Source organism: Budorcas taxicolor, chromosome 10 (genome assembly GCF_023091745.1).
Source record: "Budorcas taxicolor isolate Tak-1 chromosome 10, Takin1.1, whole genome shotgun sequence".
NCBI classification, from domain to species: domain Eukaryota; kingdom Metazoa; phylum Chordata; class Mammalia; order Artiodactyla; family Bovidae; genus Budorcas; species Budorcas taxicolor.
The window spans coordinates 56,542,246-56,560,710 of NC_068919.1; the positions used below are offsets into that span (position 1 = coordinate 56,542,246).

At 44.8% G+C, this 18,465-nt stretch overlaps 2 protein-coding genes and 1 pseudogene across 2 annotated transcripts in view; all 3 read left to right on the forward strand.

The window, feature by feature from the left end:
- Positions 1-4,094, forward strand: part of GNB5 (G protein subunit beta 5) — a 33,705-nt gene extending 29,611 nt beyond the window's left edge. Inside the window, exons 9-11 of the mRNA XM_052646659.1 lie at positions 1,059-1,155; positions 2,029-2,195; positions 3,386-4,094. Coding sequence (XP_052502619.1) covers positions 1,059-1,155; positions 2,029-2,195; positions 3,386-3,397 — 276 coding nt within the window. The 3' untranslated portion in view covers positions 3,398-4,094. The remainder of the gene's footprint in view (positions 1-1,058; positions 1,156-2,028; positions 2,196-3,385) is intronic.
- Positions 4,095-12,134: 8,040 nt separating this feature from the next.
- Positions 12,135-14,655, forward strand: BCL2L10 (BCL2 like 10). Its single transcript, XM_052647262.1, has 2 exons — positions 12,135-12,566; positions 14,533-14,655. The coding sequence occupies exons 1-2, from the start codon at positions 12,135-12,137 to the stop codon at positions 14,653-14,655; spliced, it is 555 nt and encodes a 184-aa protein (XP_052503222.1).
- A 1,391-nt stretch (positions 14,656-16,046) lies between these two features.
- On the forward strand, positions 16,047-18,194 carry LOC128054809 (T-complex protein 1 subunit delta-like; annotated as a pseudogene).
- Positions 18,195-18,465: the final 271 nt, after the last annotated feature.

Consider the following 18,465-nt stretch of genomic DNA (forward strand, 5'->3'; position numbering starts at 1 on the left):
GTATGCCAAAGAATATTTAACAAAATATAAGGGTATACATTTTGGGTTTTTAAAAGCTTTCCTTATCCTTTGTAATTTCTTGGAAACAATTCTAAGGATTCCATTCCTTAGCTATTCTGAGAAAATATTAAAGATGCATATAAAGATTTTGATAGCAGAATGATCATGGCTTCCTCATAATTTTATTTATAAAAGAGAAAAATTGGACACAATCAAGACGTTTAGCAGAGTATGGCTAAGTAGATTCTGATACATCCACATGAGGAATATAACAACCACATTAATCCTATTTTTTGAAGATTATTAATGATATTAGAAAATGTTCATAACATCGTGCTAATTGGAACAATAATGAAACATTCACCCCATTTAAATCCACACATAAAATAGATTAAGACTGGGACTTCCCTGATGGTCCAGTAGCTAAGACTCCGAGCTCCCAATGCACGGGTCGTGGGTTTGATCCCTGATAAGGGAACTAGATCTCACATGTTGCAATTAAAGATGCTCTATGCTCCGGGAGTTGGTGATGGACAGGGAGGCCTGGCGTGCTGCGATTCATGGGGTTGCAAAGAGTCGGACACGACTGAGCAACTGAACTGAACTGAACTGATGTCACAATAAAGACTGAAGACCCTGTGTGTGCCACAACTAAGACTTGTTGCAGCCAAATAAGTAATTATTTTTTTAAAAAGTAGAATAAGACTGAAGGAAATAGCCAGGTGTTAGTAAATATCTCTAGGATTTCCTTCTTTATGCATTTCTGAGATTTTCTGAATTTTCTACAAAGAACACATATTCCTTATCAGAAAAAAAGGCTTACATTTTGTTTTTTGTACTAAAAAAATCTGCATTTGCTGTTTCTTCGAATCTCCAATGCTTCATGGGGATATAATAAGAATTGGGATTGAGGAAGAAAATACTGAGAGAAAACGAAAGGTTTTCCCCTTGACCCTCAAACCACACAAGCTACCAGCACCTGCCTGTAGCTCTGTGATCACTGATGCACCAAACAGGACCCAGAAACAAGTGCCTCTTTGTCCTCTTTGTCACCCCAGTGTCGCCTCTATGACCTCCGGGCAGACAGGGAGGTCGCCATCTATTCCAAAGAGAGCATCATCTTTGGAGCTTCCAGCGTGGACTTCTCCCTCAGTGGTAAGGTTTTCCTGGGACTGTGAAACGGGACCTCAGAGAATCCGGCAAGCTTCCCCTCAGCTGAACTTCCTAGGCTCCACCTGCCAAGAGTCTACACCTGCATGGTTTTCCTCCGACGCATTTTTGACACCACATTTTGCCCAACCTGAGGCAGCTTCCCCAGCCCATAAATGAAGGCTGGGCCCATCTAACACTCTTCTTCAGAACAATGGTATAGCAGAACTCTATCTGCTATGCCTTTAGGCATTTCCTCTCCAGCCTTCCATTTTCCCTTTCACACTTGAAAAGGGACTTTTTTCAGAGGTGGAGGGAGTGAAGCGAGAGTCCCCTTCTTGATGCCCCGAAGCTCACGTCACCTCTGCCTTCACAGCTGGAGAGGCTACCAGGGAAACTTAGGGCAGTGCTGGCATATTGTGTCAGTGGACCATTCAGTTCTCCCAGACACCTTCAGCCATGCAGCTGTGCCTTTGTGCTGCTGCTGCTGCCTGGAACATCATTTTCCCCTCCTTCTCTGCATGGCAAACTCCTATTCAACCCTCAAAGGCCAACACAAATAGTGCTTCTCCCATAGTATCCTCTTTGATCCCCTTTCCTCTGTGATCACATAGCACTTTACACATAGCTGAACACTTCCATTACAGCCCCTTCCACATGGTGCTGCAGTGATACAGGAGTCAGCCTGCCCACCGTCACCCTCCGCAGGGGCCAGCAACTGTGCTTTCTCCTCTTTGAATCCCCAGGGCAACCACAGTGCCTGGCACATAGTGGGCTCTAAAGCACTGTTTATTGAATGAATGAATGAATGAGCACATGAATCAGAGTCATGAAAAAGGAAGGAACTGGTTGAGTAACCATCTTGCCTCTTGCTTTAAGGTCGCCTGCTGTTTGCTGGATACAATGATTATACCATCAACGTCTGGGATGTCCTCAAGGGGTCTCGAGTCTCCATCTTGTTTGGACATGAAAACCGTGTTAGTACTCTAAGAGTTTCCCCTGATGGGACTGCCTTTTGCTCAGGATCATGGGATCATACCCTCAGAGTAAGAGAGGCTTTTCTACGTTACTGTGTATGTGAGAGCAGGAGTGATTGGTCTTCTTGAAAGCAGAGAGGTCAGAGTAAGCTAGGATGGGCCTGGGCAGCCAAAAGAGAGCTCTAATTTCAAATCTATAGCCACAGAGGAATGATTTGCCTTGGGAGGTAGTGAGTTTCCCATCAATGCAGGTATTCCAGCACAGATACCCTAAAAGTCTGTTCCAGCCTGTGACAAATCCAATTGCCAGTCTCACCTCCCACGAGCACCAGGGTCCTTATCCCAGTCACAGACCCCTGTGAAGTCCACACAGAGGCTTCAAGAGACCTATGAAGTCCATGCAGTTACATGCTAAATTGTGTATATGTGTGCATTTTTCCAGGAATAGTGTCCTCATGGCTTTATTAGATGCTCAAAGAGCTCCATGACTGTGTCAGGTGTTGGCTCCCTAGAAATGCCACCAAAATAACTGTTCAGCAAGTAAAACTCACTTCACTATGGAAGATCACAAACTCGACAGTCTTATTAGCATTTCAGAAGGAGAGAGCAAAGGCAGATATTATCTGCCAAAGGTTTTAGGGGTCTGATTGAAAGTAAATCTTTTGATGGAGGGATTTAAGTAGGATTGAACAAATTTGGGGCATAGCTTAAGACTGTTTGCCGGAAACAGGGTCAGGGGAGGGAGAGAATTTCAAAGACTGTCTAGAAAAGTAGCTGGTCATTTGATGCTTCATATTATCCTAAGAAGTGTGTGTCATTTCTAAAATGAGTAATTGAATAGTCCAGTCCTAGGATAAATGGATTTTTTTCAAAATTCATGAAATAAACAGTGAAGTTATTTGTGATTCCATCATCCTGGGCAAGAGTTTGCTAAATTAATAAAGCCATGTCAGTATACCCAGAGAGCTGGATGTGTACAGAGAATTCCAGTTGTCAGTCTAAGAATTACCATTCTTTAGCAAGGGGGGCCACAGATGCCCTTCAGACAGTTAACTAAGGGAGAGGGAAAGCGAGGGCCAAAGAAGCACCTTTGCGTTGCTAGGAATGAAGTATTATCCTTCTAAGACATGTGAGCGCTCTGTTTTGGATGCAGTGTGTATGTTGGTGTATTAAAGACTTTGATTTTCTCTCTTTAAACTCAGATTTTACAAATGTCAACTGAAAAACAGACTGAAGATTATCTGTTTGTGTCTTTGCAGGTCTGGGCTTAATCACAGTGCACATAGGCAGCTGAGAATAGAATCTGAAATCATCACATGTAAATAGATCTTACTTCTAGAGGGTCTGAGAGTTTCTTGCAACTTAGCTTCAAGTGAGCAGCTCCACGACTGAAAGTTCACCAAACGTCTCCAACATTACTATTAAAACCATCACCCTGGAAAGTTCCCAGTGTGAACCTCCAACACTATGAAAACACCTTCCAGTACAGTGTTTATCATTTTGAACATTTTTGAAAATATATCTGTTTTTAAGATTATTATAAATTATCCTAGTCCCAACTCATTCTCTATTCCTGGTAGAATTCTACTATTCCCAGTAGAACTGACCATTTACTATATTCCGTTTTGTTTCCTGGAATCAAGTTTTTTTTTTTTTTGGAGCACTTTAAGAGATGATTTTTCTCAGTGTGCATTTCGACATTTGAAACCTTCCCCAGGAACTGATGATTTTAATGGACTATGTGAGGACCACGTTACTTGGTCATAGAAGAAAATTCCAATTCCAAATGTAATGAGACAAAATCAATTCTTTTACATGTGTTCTTATTGTGAAAGTATCCTTTTCAGCCTTGCCTCCTCGTCTTTTTTTTCAGGTAAAACATTTCCATGTTACAAATGAAGCAGAGATATGGGTAAAATAGACAGGTTTGATCTGTGTATCTTGTGATGGTGGCTTGTATTGGGAGGATGGGACATTTTCTATCATTAGAGGGAAAAGCTGAGTGCTGTTTGGGACACAAACGCTTCTCAGAAGAACCAAAACCTTTCTGTGTGGGAACAGAGGACAGTAAACTTATTTAAAAACCTATTTGTGGTATTAGATGTATTAGGATTAGTAGCATCTACTCAAGCTAAAGTGAATCTTGTCCATATCAATTATACTCATATTTATTGCATTGCAAGTATAATTACATACACAGATTGATAGCTCTTGAATGATGATGTCTTTGCTTCACTTATACGGAGGAAAAAAAAACATAATATCCTGCCTTTATTTAAAATGCAGCAGATCCTTCTGGAAGATACCAAGTGCTTTAGTTATAGGATCCCTTATTTTCAAGTGTAGAAGCTTATCCTTTGTTTTAGAAAATTCCTCATTCATAAAGACAGGATGCTAAACTTAGGGAAATAAAAGGTCACCTCAAACCAAAAACCATTCCTGGGTGAGGCCTGCCCTCTGAGTGGTCTGGGGTCTGCCAGGCCATGTCCTTGTGGTGTCCAAGGGCTGTGCATGCTGAGTCCCCAATATTCTCGGTCCCCTCTCGTGGCCCTGCTGCAGCCTGGCCCTTCTCCTGCCAGCTTTGCGGGCCCAGCCCCAGGCTCTGCTGCTTGCAGAGGCCCTTCCAGACCTGGGGCCACCTGATAGGCCTGTAAACCTCAGAGGGTGCACCAGGCCCACCTACAAAACTACTCATTCAGATATCAAAATGAGTCAGAAATTCCCCAGGTCAGCTTTTCCATCAACTCTTTTAAAATAAACATAATGGTTATATTCAATCATTTGCCAAAAAAACATTTATTAAGGGTTTTATTACACAGTCGGTCCTGGAGTAGAAAGAGACAATGTGAAAGGCCCCTACTCACCGCCCCTAGTCTGTACCCCCTCCATCTCTGCTGCTCTACCCACCTTGAGAAAAAGAGAAGACGGGCGGGAGCATAGCCCAGAGGGACAACTTTCAGCACCTTCTCCATTTCAGCGGACTCCATTCTGAGCAGCGGGTCAGGGAAACGAGCAGCACGTCCACCCAGTTCCTGCCAACTGCTGAAGTGCTGGCCCCACAACGTGTCCTGTGAAATCCCAGGCTCCGCTCCCAGAAGGTTCTCCTGAGTTTGTTCCTGGGCTCCTAGTTATGGTACTTCCTTCCCTGTCTCCCACAGACCCTTCCATGTGTCTGCACTCTGACCTGGGCCTCCCAGAAGTGAAGGAAAACAGGGCAAAGGAGAAGTCACTCAGACGCAAGCAAATTCAAGATTGTATATTTGGAGAGGTGGGCGGTATCAGTATATGTTCAAAGTAGTCCCTAACTTTACAATCAGAAAAGTGACTTTCAGGGCCCTAAGAAAGTACTCCCTCCAACGCTCACCCCCATGGGCAGTAAGCCACCTCCCCTGTAAGTATTTAATCTCACCTGGGTGTTCAGACTACATGGAGATTTAGGGATTAAACTTTAGGTAATAAATCGTATTTTGCATATTGAAAATAATACCGAGTGGAGTTTGTTAAGGCTTTCTTTTGTTTTTAGAGGACTAGGAGGCAAAGGTACTAAACCACTGTGGTGAAGAGGCCAAACAGATGTGCCCACAGGTTTGCATAGCCTTGGACACCCCCTTTCCAGCCAGAGAAGAGAAAGGTTAGGCAGAGATGGGGTTTAACAAGGAGGTGTGTGATGACAGGTGGTGTGGGAAATACCTGTGAACTAAAACCAAGGCGGCTGCTTTGAGGGAGCGGGCGGCTGGTCTCCCAGAAGTGGGTCTGGGTTCAGGGTTGTGCCAGTGAGCTTGGGGCCAGAGCAGGCACCCATTATCCACTTCTCTCTTCCCATCCTGGGCCTCCTCCACACCCTTCCCTGGATTGTAAGTGACTTTAAAATAGCACAAGTTGTAAGGGCCCTTGCAACCTGGCCTCTCCTAGTTGCTTGGCCATCTGGCTAGAAGGTGATCCTGCTAACACTTGATTGATCTTAAGAGGGGGACAGAATGGGGACAAAGGTTTAGACTGAGCTTTTCCACTTTTACAGGATATATAATATCTAAATGCCTCTCAGCCTCAGTTTCCTCATCTAGGAAATGGGAGAGCTCCAAAGTTCCTTCCCCTCTTCCCTTTCCTGTTCTCATCCTCTCCCTTCCAACTCCTCCTGTCCCTTCTCCCTCATTCTTCCCCTTGTCCCCCCATCTCCTCCCTCCTCTCTCCTTATTTCACCTCTTTCCTTGTCTCCCCCTCCTCCCTACTCTCCTCCTTTTTCATTCTTTCTTCTCCTCTCACCCCTACAGTCCCTACTCATGTATCAAAATAGTAATTATTAAAGATTCATCTAGGCTAGTGGTTCTCAAAGTTTTATCTAAAGATCCCTCTACACTCCTAAAAATTACTGAGGACCCCAAAGAGCTTTTTGTTTATGTGGCTTTTATCTATCAATATTTATCATATTAGAAATGAAAACAGAAAAATGATAAAACACAGGATTCTAGAAGCACATATTCTACCACCCATCAGTAGCCTCTTGAAAACTCCTGAGAAAATGAGAGTTTTAAAAGCCACGCGTACAAAAAAGGAGTCGCTATTATTATGAAAATAGTTTTGACTTTGGAGGGTCCCCCGGAAGGACTCCCTGGGTCATACTGACTTTGAAAGCAGCGTATCTGGGCACAGAGAGGCAGTGGGCAAGGCAAGAGACCAGCTGTGAATCCCTGACAGTCTTTTCAAAGGAAAACCCTTGGGATTCTGGGGTAAGCCCAACTGCTGAGTTCAGAGATTAACTGGCAGTGGGATTGAACCTTCCCTCCAAGCCTAGGATTGCTGACTGAGCAGGCATTTGTAGATCTGCATTCCCCAAATGTGCCCACTGGCTCAACAGCAAGTTAAACACACAGACCCTAGGGCCCCTCCCTGGAGATCGGAATCAGGCAGGACTAAAGTGGGCTGGGAATTCTGATGAGGGGGCAAGCTAGGGAAAGGTCTCAGTGAATCTTCTTGTCTGTAGATCCTTTGGGAGCACATGAAGCTAAACCACTCACTGTCTCACCAGTGAGAGGGGAGAATCAGGTCAGTCTTCAGAGCATCTGCCAACCCCTCATTCTCTAACCAGGGCTTGGTGCTAGCTAGGCTGGGCTTCAGGACTGGTCAGTCTCCACGGTGGTTGGACTCATGGTAATTCTGGTGAAAGAAGTGAAATGAATCTGTTTCTGTAGTTGTGAAAAGGATGCAGACCCTCCAGGGAGGAGATGGGATCAGAAACAGTGTGCTGGTTGATTTACCCACATACATAAGAAAAACTCAGTGCAAATACGGTATGAACATTTATGCAAAGACTGTGAGAACAGAAATTGCCTATCTTTGAACCCCGGGTTATCTAACCAACACACCACTGGGGAATGCTTAACATTTGCCTGGTTACTCATGTAAACCAGGAACCAGAAGTCACTGTTTCCAACCTGCCTATGTTCCCCAGTAATAGGTGGCCTCCCCCTCCTAGGTGTGTACCTGAGGGAAATGAAAACATGTCCACACAGAAACTTGAACACAAATGTTCAGAGCAGCTCAAAGTGGAACAACTCAAAGGTTCAACTGCTGATGAATGGATGCCCAAAGTGTGGTATATCTATACAATGGGATATTATTTAGCAATACAAAGGAATTAAGTACTGATTCAAGCTACAACATGGATGAGCTTTGAAGACATATGAGGTGAAAGAAGCCAGGCACATAGGACCACATAGTGAATGATTCCATTTACATGAAATCTGTCTCTTTCATGATAAGCAGATCCCTAGCGACAGAAAGTAGATCAGTGGTTACTTAGGAGATTGGAAATCCTTTGAGATAATGAAATTACACAATGGTGATGGTTGCACTACTTTGAATATACTACAAACCACCGAAATCTATACTTTAAAAGTGAATTTTGTGGTATTATGAATTATATCACAATAGAGCTGTTAAAATCTATATGAAGAAATAGTAGGTGGTCTCTAGGTACCAAAACCAGAAACTGTATAGGTAAGGCTCACCAAAAATGTCGCAAATTGCATCTGGGTTAGAAGTGGTGGAAGTGAGCCTGGTAACCTTGATCAATTCATATTAATAATACAAGCTCCTCTGTAAAGAGCTTTTACTATGTGCCAGGCAGTATGCTAAAGCCTTTGTACATACCAACTCATGTAACCCATGTAACAATCTGTGAGGCAGACAGTTTATCACCTCCATTTCTTACATTAGGAAATTGAGGCCGGGAGAGCTGAAAAACTTTTTTCAAAGTTGTACAGCTTCTAAGTGGCAGAGGGGGGATTATAGCCAAGTCTGACTGCAAACTGGATAAGAAGTTCTGTGTGGAGGTTATTTATTCATTTGTTTGATTCAGCTGATATTAACCAATGGCAGGGCCAGAGGATTTACTACTAACACCCAGGCTACTCCAAATCTAAGAAACAACTGTGCTTGCTGCTAAAATATAAAGTTCAAAAATATAAAATCATGACTCCTGTGAAAATAAAACATGAACCTATATCAAAGCCTGTAACTTAATAAGGGAACTCATAAGATGTCCCAACCAGCTCAGTTTGACAAGGTTTATATTCCCTTCTGGCAAAATTCATTTCTCACCACATTGGAATCGCTGGCAGTTGCGGATCAGGCCCTCAGCAGCAGCATTATCCAGTTCAGCCTTCACAGAGGGAGTTCTGTTATGGCCACATCCTCTGTCTCTGCTGCAGATTCATTCATGGGCATTCATAGAGCAGGCACCGTGGCAGCTGTGTAAGGAAGCTCTCTGATAGCCACAAAGCACAGAATTGTGTCTACTTGATTAGTAAAATCCTCTACAGTGGCCACCCTTTGGAGGCATTGACATGGGAGACAAGTATCTTTAATCAGCATCTGTTCAGAGGGGTTCACCCACGTATCTGTGTCCAAGATTTCCTTGTCACCAGTCATCAAGGTCCTGACCATCCAGCCAAACCATCAGCAGCTGCCCAAGTATCAGTGTCGATCTCTACTCTAGCCATCTCTCACCCCAGACTTAGGGTACAGTCATATATCCTGCTTGAATTTCTAACCAGTGGGAGGATTTTCCTTCACCACTGTCTTCACAATCCCCCCAGACCCCAAGCAGAGCTATGAGGCTCTAGCCATCCACTTTCATGTGGTACCAGCATATATAGACCTATCTACAATATATCAATAACCTCAGATATGCAGATGACACCACCCTAACAGTAGAAAGCAAAGAGGAACTAAAGTGCCTCTTGATGAAGGTGAAAGAGAAGAGTGAAAAAGCTGGCTTGAAACTCAGCATTCAAAAAACTAAGACCATGGCATCTGGTCCCATCACTTCATGGCAAATAGATAGGGAAAAAATGGACACAATGACAGACTTTATTTTATTGGGCTCCAAAATCACTGTGGGCAGTGACTTCAGCCATGAAATTAAAAGACACTTGCTCCTTGGGAAAAAAAGCCACGACTAAACCTAGACAATGTAGTAAAAAACAGAGACATCACTTTGCTGACAAAGGTCTGTATAACCAAAGCCGTGGTGTTTCCACCACATGTAGTCATGTATAGATATGAGATCTGGACCATAAAGAAGGCTGAGTGCTAAAGACTGATGCTTTAAAACTGTGCTGGAGAAGACTCTTGAGAGTCCCTTGAACACCAAGGAGATGAAACCAGTCAATCCCAAAGGAAATCAACCCTGAACATTCACTGGAAGGACTGATGCTGGAGCTGATATTTTGGGTACCTGATGTGAAGGGCTGACTCATTGGGAAAGACCCTGATGCTGGGAAAGATTGGGGGCAGAGGGACAAGGGGGTGACAGAGGATGAGATGGTTGGATGGCATCATCGACTCAGTGGACATGAGTTTGAGCATGAGATGATGGAGGACGGTGAAGCCTGGTGTGCTGCCATTCATGAGGTCGGACATGACTGAGCAATTAAACAACAACACAACATCTCTAGTCCAGGCTTGAGTTCTTCTCCCTGAGTCAACTTGTCAGAAGCAACTCCCTGGAGGCCACAGGCATGGAATGAGGGGGCAAAGCAACAGGAGTTGGTGTTGCAGTGGTCTGAGCCACCTGCCCATACAATCCTACATCATGGACCTGAGTTCAGTCTCTTATATACCATTTCTACTTGATGATAGATTGCTACTGGGCATGCCTAACTTTATAACCAGATAGGTCCAACAGCATCCATATTATGATAAGATCTCAAACTGCATGATCACCTCATTCAGCTTCTACCAAGACTGAGTAGCAAGCCAGAACCTGCTTCTCAAAAGGAGAATAATTACTGGCAAAAGAGGACATAGATTTGCTTTAGAATCCTACAGGTCTGCACTGCAGTGCTATTGGTGCTCATCAGAGATTCCATCCAGCTTCCCTATTTGACACTTCAAGTATCATTGAATCTGTTGGATCATAAGACCCAAGTTGTACAGCAGCTTGTTGATGCTGATTAGTCACCCCCATGGACTGTAGCCCACCAGGCTCCTCTGTCCATGGGCTTTCCCCGGCAAGAATACTGCACTGGGTTGCCATTTCCTTCTCCAGGGTATCTTCCCAACCCAGGGATTGAACTCACATCTCCTGCATTGCAGGCATATCCTTTACCACTGCACCACCTGGGAAATCAGCTTGTACTGCAGCCTAAACAGCTGCAGAGCCTTCTCTTGTTTTACTCCTAAGTCCACCAGCCTGTAGATGGATTGAGGTTGCATTCTCAGATGTGTATGTTGCCTCCAAAGTGACCTACCAAGTTTGTGCCTCTTTCTTTTTGTAGGTGATACAAGATACAGCTATTCATCTTTCACCCTGGTGGAGATATTTCAAAATGCTCCAGACCAATGAACCCTCTCAAATTTCACAGCTGATACCAATTCTGTGTCCGCCTGAGTCCATTCAGGAGAAAGAAGCCATGAAGTAACATGAACAGAGAAAGATTAGTATAAGAAGTACGTTAACTATAATAGGGGAGTGGGGTAATGAGGGATTGGCTAGTAAAAAGTGGAGAATTCTAAGTAATATAAGGATGGTAGCTATAAGAAACAGCCAAAAGCTGGATAATTCTATTCCAGTGACAGTTTAAATGTGCTGTGATTGGCCGTTTCTTTGTCCCATCACTTAGACTGTAGGGTCCTTAAGAGCAGGGACCACATGCCTTGTTCTCCATTGTATCTCCATGCTAAGGGGGAGACCTAGCACCCCAAAGGCTAGGAGTAAATGAGTGAATGAATGAATGCACGAAAGTAGATAATATTGGTGGTGGGCTGCCGTCTATGGGGTCGCACAGAGTCGGACACGACTGCAAGCGACTTAGCAGCAGCAGCAGTAGCAACATGCAGGAGAATTACCGTTTCCCGTCCCGTATGGCCAGATTCCAACACACACCTGGATGCTTCCATCCAATCTGAGAAAATGCTGATAATACTTTCAAGGGAGTCACCAGTGGAGGGCTGTGTGTAGCCTTTGTCAACCTCTCCTAGTATGAAAGAAAGTGTTGGTGGCTCACTCGTGTTCAACTCATGAACTGTAGCCCCCTAGGCTCCTCTGTCCATGGAATTTTCCAGGCAAGAATACTGGAGTGGGTAGCCATTCTCTTCTCCAGGGTACCTTCCCCACCTAGGAATCAAACACTGGTCTCCTGCATTGCAGGCAGATTCTTTACCATCTGAGCCACCAGGGAACCTCTCCTAAAGGAGAGGCAAGTCTAGCCCAGCTGCCCAGACTGTCCCCTCTGGGTTCTTAGTCCCCAAGCCGAAAGCTAAAAACAATAACCCCCACAGAGTCTCACTCTGGCCCTGACTGCTACGTGAATCCATGCACACCACGGGGGCCTCGGCTGTTGGCGGCCGGAACAAGTGTAGATGGAATTCCCATCAAAGGCTCCTCTCCAGACCTGGGAAAGCAACTGCCTGGGGGCGGGCTGAGCCGGACCAATGCGAGAAGGGGCGGGGCGCCGGCAGGCCCACAAAACAGGCCGGGGTCGGCCCCCCGGTAGAGGCGGAGCCATGGTGGACCCGTTTAGGGAGCGCACGGCCCGGCTGCTGATGGACTACCTGGCGTTCTGCGCCCGGGAGCCCGGCACTCCAGCTCCTGCGCCGTCCACGCCTGAGGCTGCTGTGCTGCGCCACGTGGCCGCCCATGTCCTGGAAGCAAATCGAAACGTCTTGCCCCTATACCGCCGCTACCGCAGGCACCGCGTCGAGCTGGTGGCCAGGATGGCGCAGAGGCTGCTCGACGAAGACCCTGGCCCCAGCTGGGGCCGCGTGGCCTCACTCGTGACCTTCGCGGGGTCTCTGCTGGAGAGGCAGCCGCAGACGACCCGACGGCAGAAGAGAGACGACGGCAGCGTTAGCAGGGACTGTCGGCTCCTCGTGGCGCTTCTCTGTGCTCAGTTCTGCGAAAGGCACCGCGCCTGGCTGATGGCGAACGGCGGCTGGGTGAGCGCGAAGGACGCGGGGCTGGTGGGCAGCCTGGGACGCGCCCACCCTGCCGGCTAGCAGAGGGACTCCAAGACGCCAGCTCTGTAGAGCATTCGTTTCACCAGGACTGGGAAGTTTGGGGTGAAGTCTGACTTTCTGTACTGGTAGAGTCAGTTGCCGAAACAGGCCTAGCTAGACAGCTCGCATACTAAACCATTCTGGAAAAGCAGCCCTCGACTTGGGTTGGCCCACTCTGGCCCTTCCCTTGACCACCTTCCGGTTTTAGGGTGTGCTCATGTTAGATCTGGGCTTCCCTGGTGGCTTAGACGGTAAAGCGTCTGCCTGCAATGCGGGAGACCCGGGTTCGATTCCTGGGTTGGGAAGATTCTCTGGAGAAGGAAATGGCAATCCACTCCAGCACTCTTGCCTGGAAAACCCGATGAATGGAGGAGCCTGATAGGCTACAGTCCATGGGGTCGCAAAGAGTCGGACATGACTGAGCGACTTCACTTCACGTTAGGTCTGGATGCTTTGTTTAGTTAAGTAGACTCCCAAAGTGATGAAGTCAGCAATGGGGTGACCTGGGCCAGATGGATTCTTTATACAAAACTTTTAGCTGCACTTTTCTTAATGGACGCCACAGCTTTGCAGGTCAGAGCACACCAGCCTAAAACATGAGAATGCAAAAGCAGCCCCTGGGCCATCCCCACATTTCTCAGGAAGCACTAAGGCAGAGGGGTTTGAGGGTGGGGTGTGCACTGCACCGTGTGGTGGCGCTGACCTGCGGTGCCTTAACTTCTAATTTACTGCACTTAGCCTTCAATTGCGAGATAGCCTGTCGCCCTGGCTCTCAGCTGTAAGTCATTGATCACTGTGGTCTAGCCTAGAGCAGGAGTTTCACTGCGGCTCCAAAACCAAGCCGATGATCAAGGAGAGTCTGGCCAGCCTGCAGTAAAAGGGTAGAATGCCCTGCTGGGTTCTGAGCGAGACCCCTGCTTCTTTCTTCTCTTCCTTACTGGAGTTGAAGCAATGACCCAAGTTATAGAAGAAATGCAGCCAAATTATTAAAACCAGCAGTTAATAATATAATCTAAAAAGCAATTGAAACATAATCTAAAAATAATCTAGGGAAGACACTGCACTGTTTGCAATTTCCTGACAGACGTGTATTGATGAATTGGGTTCCTTTTGTGGAGGAAGGATAGTGTTTGAGTCAGAACCTTGACCTTATACAAACAGTTTAAGGTGTTAGCATTAATGCCATCCTTTTGGTATATGAAGGGACGGGGGCATAGGTCTTCAACTCTCCAGGCCTGTGAATTGTCAGAAACTCACCTGAGCCATTAGTCTTAACAAGGCATTTGGCCCCCAAGGGCCTTCCACACTAAAGAGGAAATTAATGGGGAAGGTGGTGTTTTGTTTTTTTTTTCCCTCAACTTTTGGCTAATCACCATTGAGTAAGGAATAATTTTTTAATATCAAAAAGCAGAAACTCCCCAATTGGGTAAAGAAGACGTGCCCACATCTCTCTCAGCTGCAGTTAAAATGCCACAGTCTGGATTTCAGGTCCCTTCCTGCCCATTTTTCTGAACGGAACTACTTGCTTTCTTGTCTCAGGAGATACCTTTCAAGTTAGTAATTTGTCATTTTCCCAGATAGCATCTGTTTTGTGATCAGGAAAAAACAGGATATAGTATTCTACTTTCCTCTTGGGTTTTGAAAGGAGTGAGTGAAAAGATGAGGTTTCCTGCCCTAAGTGACAAAATCACGTCCTCTTTGTTCTTCTGCATCCTGTGTTAGACAATGTCTTACAAACCCTAACTGAAACATTTCCAATTACAAGTAACCTACTGGTCAGGACTTTTTTAAAACTTTTTAAACCCAGGAATTGTCTTAGTGCTTCATCCAGAAGCACCGTGTGTTTAATTGAGTACAGGTTTTGAGTATTATGAAACAATTAATTCTCTTCTCCCTCCCCTTTTAGGATGGATTTTGTCTCTCCTTCAGCCACTCATTGCAGCCATCTTGGGAAAGACAGCTGGTCTGGTTTTTCCTCTCATACTGGACAGCAATAATCATAATCTACTTCTGGATAAAATTATCGTGAGTTCTAAAATTCTTAACTCATTTCTACCTGCCTAACTGTGACCAACCAAGCAAATTTGAAATGTGAAAGACCAAATCAGAGTAAACCACCTTCTGAGACATTTTAATCTGCATCCATATAAGGAGTCCTACAGTGTTTCAGCCAGAGTTTTAATTCCTGACAATCCAATATATTGGGACAAAGGCACAAATGGCTCTTTTTAAAATGGGGGACACAGGGGTCTAAAGGCTTATTGCTCCAAAAAATTACAGAAGAAACTGCTTACCATTAACTACGAAATATGGTGCTATTTGCTACATTTGGATAAAAGTGGATATGCGTCTCTCATCTATCCATGATTTCATGTGCTACTGCTGACTGATTTATCAAGGCAGTGTGTCGGGGTGTAAAATGATACCACAAGTTCCCTGAGTCACAGTCTGACAAAGAATGTAATAGTAAATCTCTTTAAAGGAATCCTTTCTAAATTCTTCTTGGTTTCTAGAGTTAATGTACTGAAATTTATTAAATTTTATCTTTTTATTTCAATAAATTTTAAAATCTTAAGTTTTAATAAATTTATGCATCTTTTTCAAAAATGTAGTTGGTGTTGCTTGGGATTCAGTAAGCCTTTATTCTTAGGAATAACTTGACAGTTTCCTTTTATTGCTGTTTAAATATAGCACAGACAATCATTTTAAACATTTAATCAGTACACAAGCACTTAGCAGGTCCTTATCTTTCACCTTCCATTCTGAATTCAGCTCATCAGCTGAAGTTGACAGAGAGAGAAAACTCGAGCCTCTTAGATACTGTACCTGAGGCCTGTGAATTTAGAAGACAAAAGATAGAAAACAGGAGGAAAACATACATATTTTATTTGTTGCTGTTTTTTACAGGGGACTTTATACCTGGTGGCGCAGAGGTTAAAGCGTCTGCCTGCCGTGTGGGAGACCTGGGTTCAATCCCTGGGTCGGGAAGATCCCCTGGAGAAGGAAATGGCAATCCACTCCAGTATTCTTGCCTGGAGAATCCCATGGACGGAGGAGTTTGGTGGGCTACAGTCCACGGGTCGCAAACAGTCAGACACGACTGAGCAACTTCACTTTCACTTTCACTTTATAGAAAACAAGTGAAAAAGAAACATACTTGGGGTTTGTATACCATTTTAGCAAAGAATGGTAAAGTGTGGAGATATGACTAAACGAGGGATTCCCATGTGGCTCAGTGGTAGAGAATCTACCTGCCAATGCAGGAAATGCAGGAGATGATGGTTTAATCCCTGTTTGGGGAAGATCCCCTGGAGTAGAAAATGGCAGCCTGCTCCAGTATTCTAACCTGGAAAATTCCATGGACAGAGGAGTGAGTCCATGGGGTCTCAAAAGAGTCTGACACGACTGAGCCACACAAGCATGACTGAACAAAGGAAAGGGGTTGGGCTTCCAGGGGTCGTTTCGCACTGGCCAGAAAGTTAGCCAGAAAGAAAGTTTGGGTTTTTCTGTAAGATCTTATAAAAAAACCCAAGTGCACTTTTTGGCCAACCCAATATATTGTGGGACAGTGACTAGGAAATAAATGGGGGAAGCAAATGGAAGATGAGGATTATTTTAGTAAAATTAATGCAGATTCATCTTGGTATTAACTCCCATTGCCAGTAATAGAAGTGTTCTCCCCTTCCTGGTACAAAAAGGCACCTTTCTCACAGGAAGTTTATGCCCTCCTTTTAGGCAGGAAGAGGGAGAATAGAGAGCCCTTCCTATATATGCTATTTCTCAGTTTTCTTCAGCTCAAATTAATCAATATGCCAAAGTGGCATATTTGGGGGTAACATATTCTGATCCCTTTCAGTGGTTAACTGTGAGCATAGTTATCCTGCTGCCCACTGAAATCTGTGTCCATATGTCCTTTTGGAGCCCACATGGACCCAGCTTGTCAGCAGCCAGGGGAAAAACACCCGTGTGGATAAAAAGCCTAGATCTGCTTCAGCAATGTCTCCATAGATGAGGCTGTGCTGATGCTATTAGAACAAGACTTCAACCAAAAGGAATGGATAAAACGGTTCAAGATGGGAGAGGTAATGAGACCATTACAGATGGTGCTACCATTCTGAAACAAGTATGAGTGTTATGTCCAGCAGCCAGAATGCTGGTAGAGCTGTGGCTCAAGAGAGCCAGGGACGTGGCACCACGTCAGTGGCCGTTGTTGCTGGCTCACGCTCTCTCTCCGATTGCTGTAACAACTTTTTTCAGAAATGGATTTATTGTTTCTGAGTCATCCTTGGAGGATTTGGAAAAGGGTGTTAAAGTCTTGACGTGCCTTGACCTGTGGAACCAAGTGACAGAAAAGTTGTTAAACACTGCAACCACTTCGTTGAACTCAGCCATTGTCTCTCAGTATCAAGTGTAAATGCAGGGAGGAGAGCAACAGACCCACCACAGCTACTGGCATAGATCTTAGAGATGTCAGAATAGCTAAGGAACCTGCTAATGCCCTCGAGGGTGTAATGCCAAGTGAAATAAATCAGACAGAAAGACAAATATTGTGTGATCTCTCTTACAGATGGAATCTAAAAAATAATAACCAAGCTTATAGATAGAATAAGTTGGTGGTTGCCAGAGGTAGGGGGTGGAAGGTGAGAGAAATAGGTAAACTGTTGTTTGTTTTTAGTTTAAATAAACTGTCATTTTAAAAAAGAGGCAAGGGCAGGGGGGAAAACTTGCTGGGACCGTTCATTGTGAGTTGGTGGAAGGGCTGGTCCTCAACCAAAAGGTGGCCAGTTCTGACATAACCAGAATTGCCCAGACGGACCAAGCCCTGAGGGAAGACAGCCTATGTTCTAAGTGAAGCAAATTTTAAAAGTGGATATAAGTCTCTTCTTAAGACATGCTCTTAGTGATCTTGTGTTAAGTTTCCTGATCAAAATGAATATTGCAGTAGTTAAGGCTTTTGAAAGAAACTGGAACCAAGCCACTCGCTCATACTGACCAACTTACTGCTGACATGCTGGGTTTGGGTGAGTGAGCCGAGGGGATCAGTTTACATGATTCTGGCAAACTGCTCAAGGTTACAGGCTGTATAAGCCTAGGAAAAGGTTCCAGTTGTGGTTCCTGGTTCTAACAGATCAGTGCTTGAAGAAGCTGAGCCCTTGATTCATGATGCCCTATGTGTGATTCGTTGTTGAGTGAAGCAGAGAGTTCTTCTTGCAGGAGGGCGTGCTCCAGAAGTAGTGGGCCCTGTGGTTAACTGGATACGCATGAATATTGAGTGGTATGAGATCCTACTGCGTTTGTGCCTTTACAGATGTTGTGGTGGTCATTTCATCTACGCTAGCAAAACTGCTGGGCTGAATCCCATTTCTACAGTAACAGAACAAAAAAACAAGCGAAAAACTGGTGTGCCCAAGGAGAAAACTGTAGGCATTAGTGTCCAAAAGGGTGGTATTTCCAGGGTTTTGGAGGAACTGATGGTTCAGCCTTTGTGGCTTCAGTCAGTGTACTGACACTAGCAACTGGAACGTCTGGAGCATCCGGCACATTGATGATGTAGTAAATGCTCAGTAATCTGGATGATGCTGGCTGGAGTGGACCACTGCCTTGGTGTCCCTTCTTGTTGGTAAGATTGTTTCCTCTTTACATTCCTGGGCTTGGTCTTCCATTTGGCATTTGCTTGAAATTGTCTTGACACAATGAAAATATAACTATTTGGTTATAAAATTAAAAAACTGCAGTGTCCCACCAGGCCTGCCTGGCCATTACTTTATTTGCATTTTATAAACAATTGGACCTGCTTTGTTGCCTCATCTTATGAGCCTTTTCTCTTCAGAACATGCAG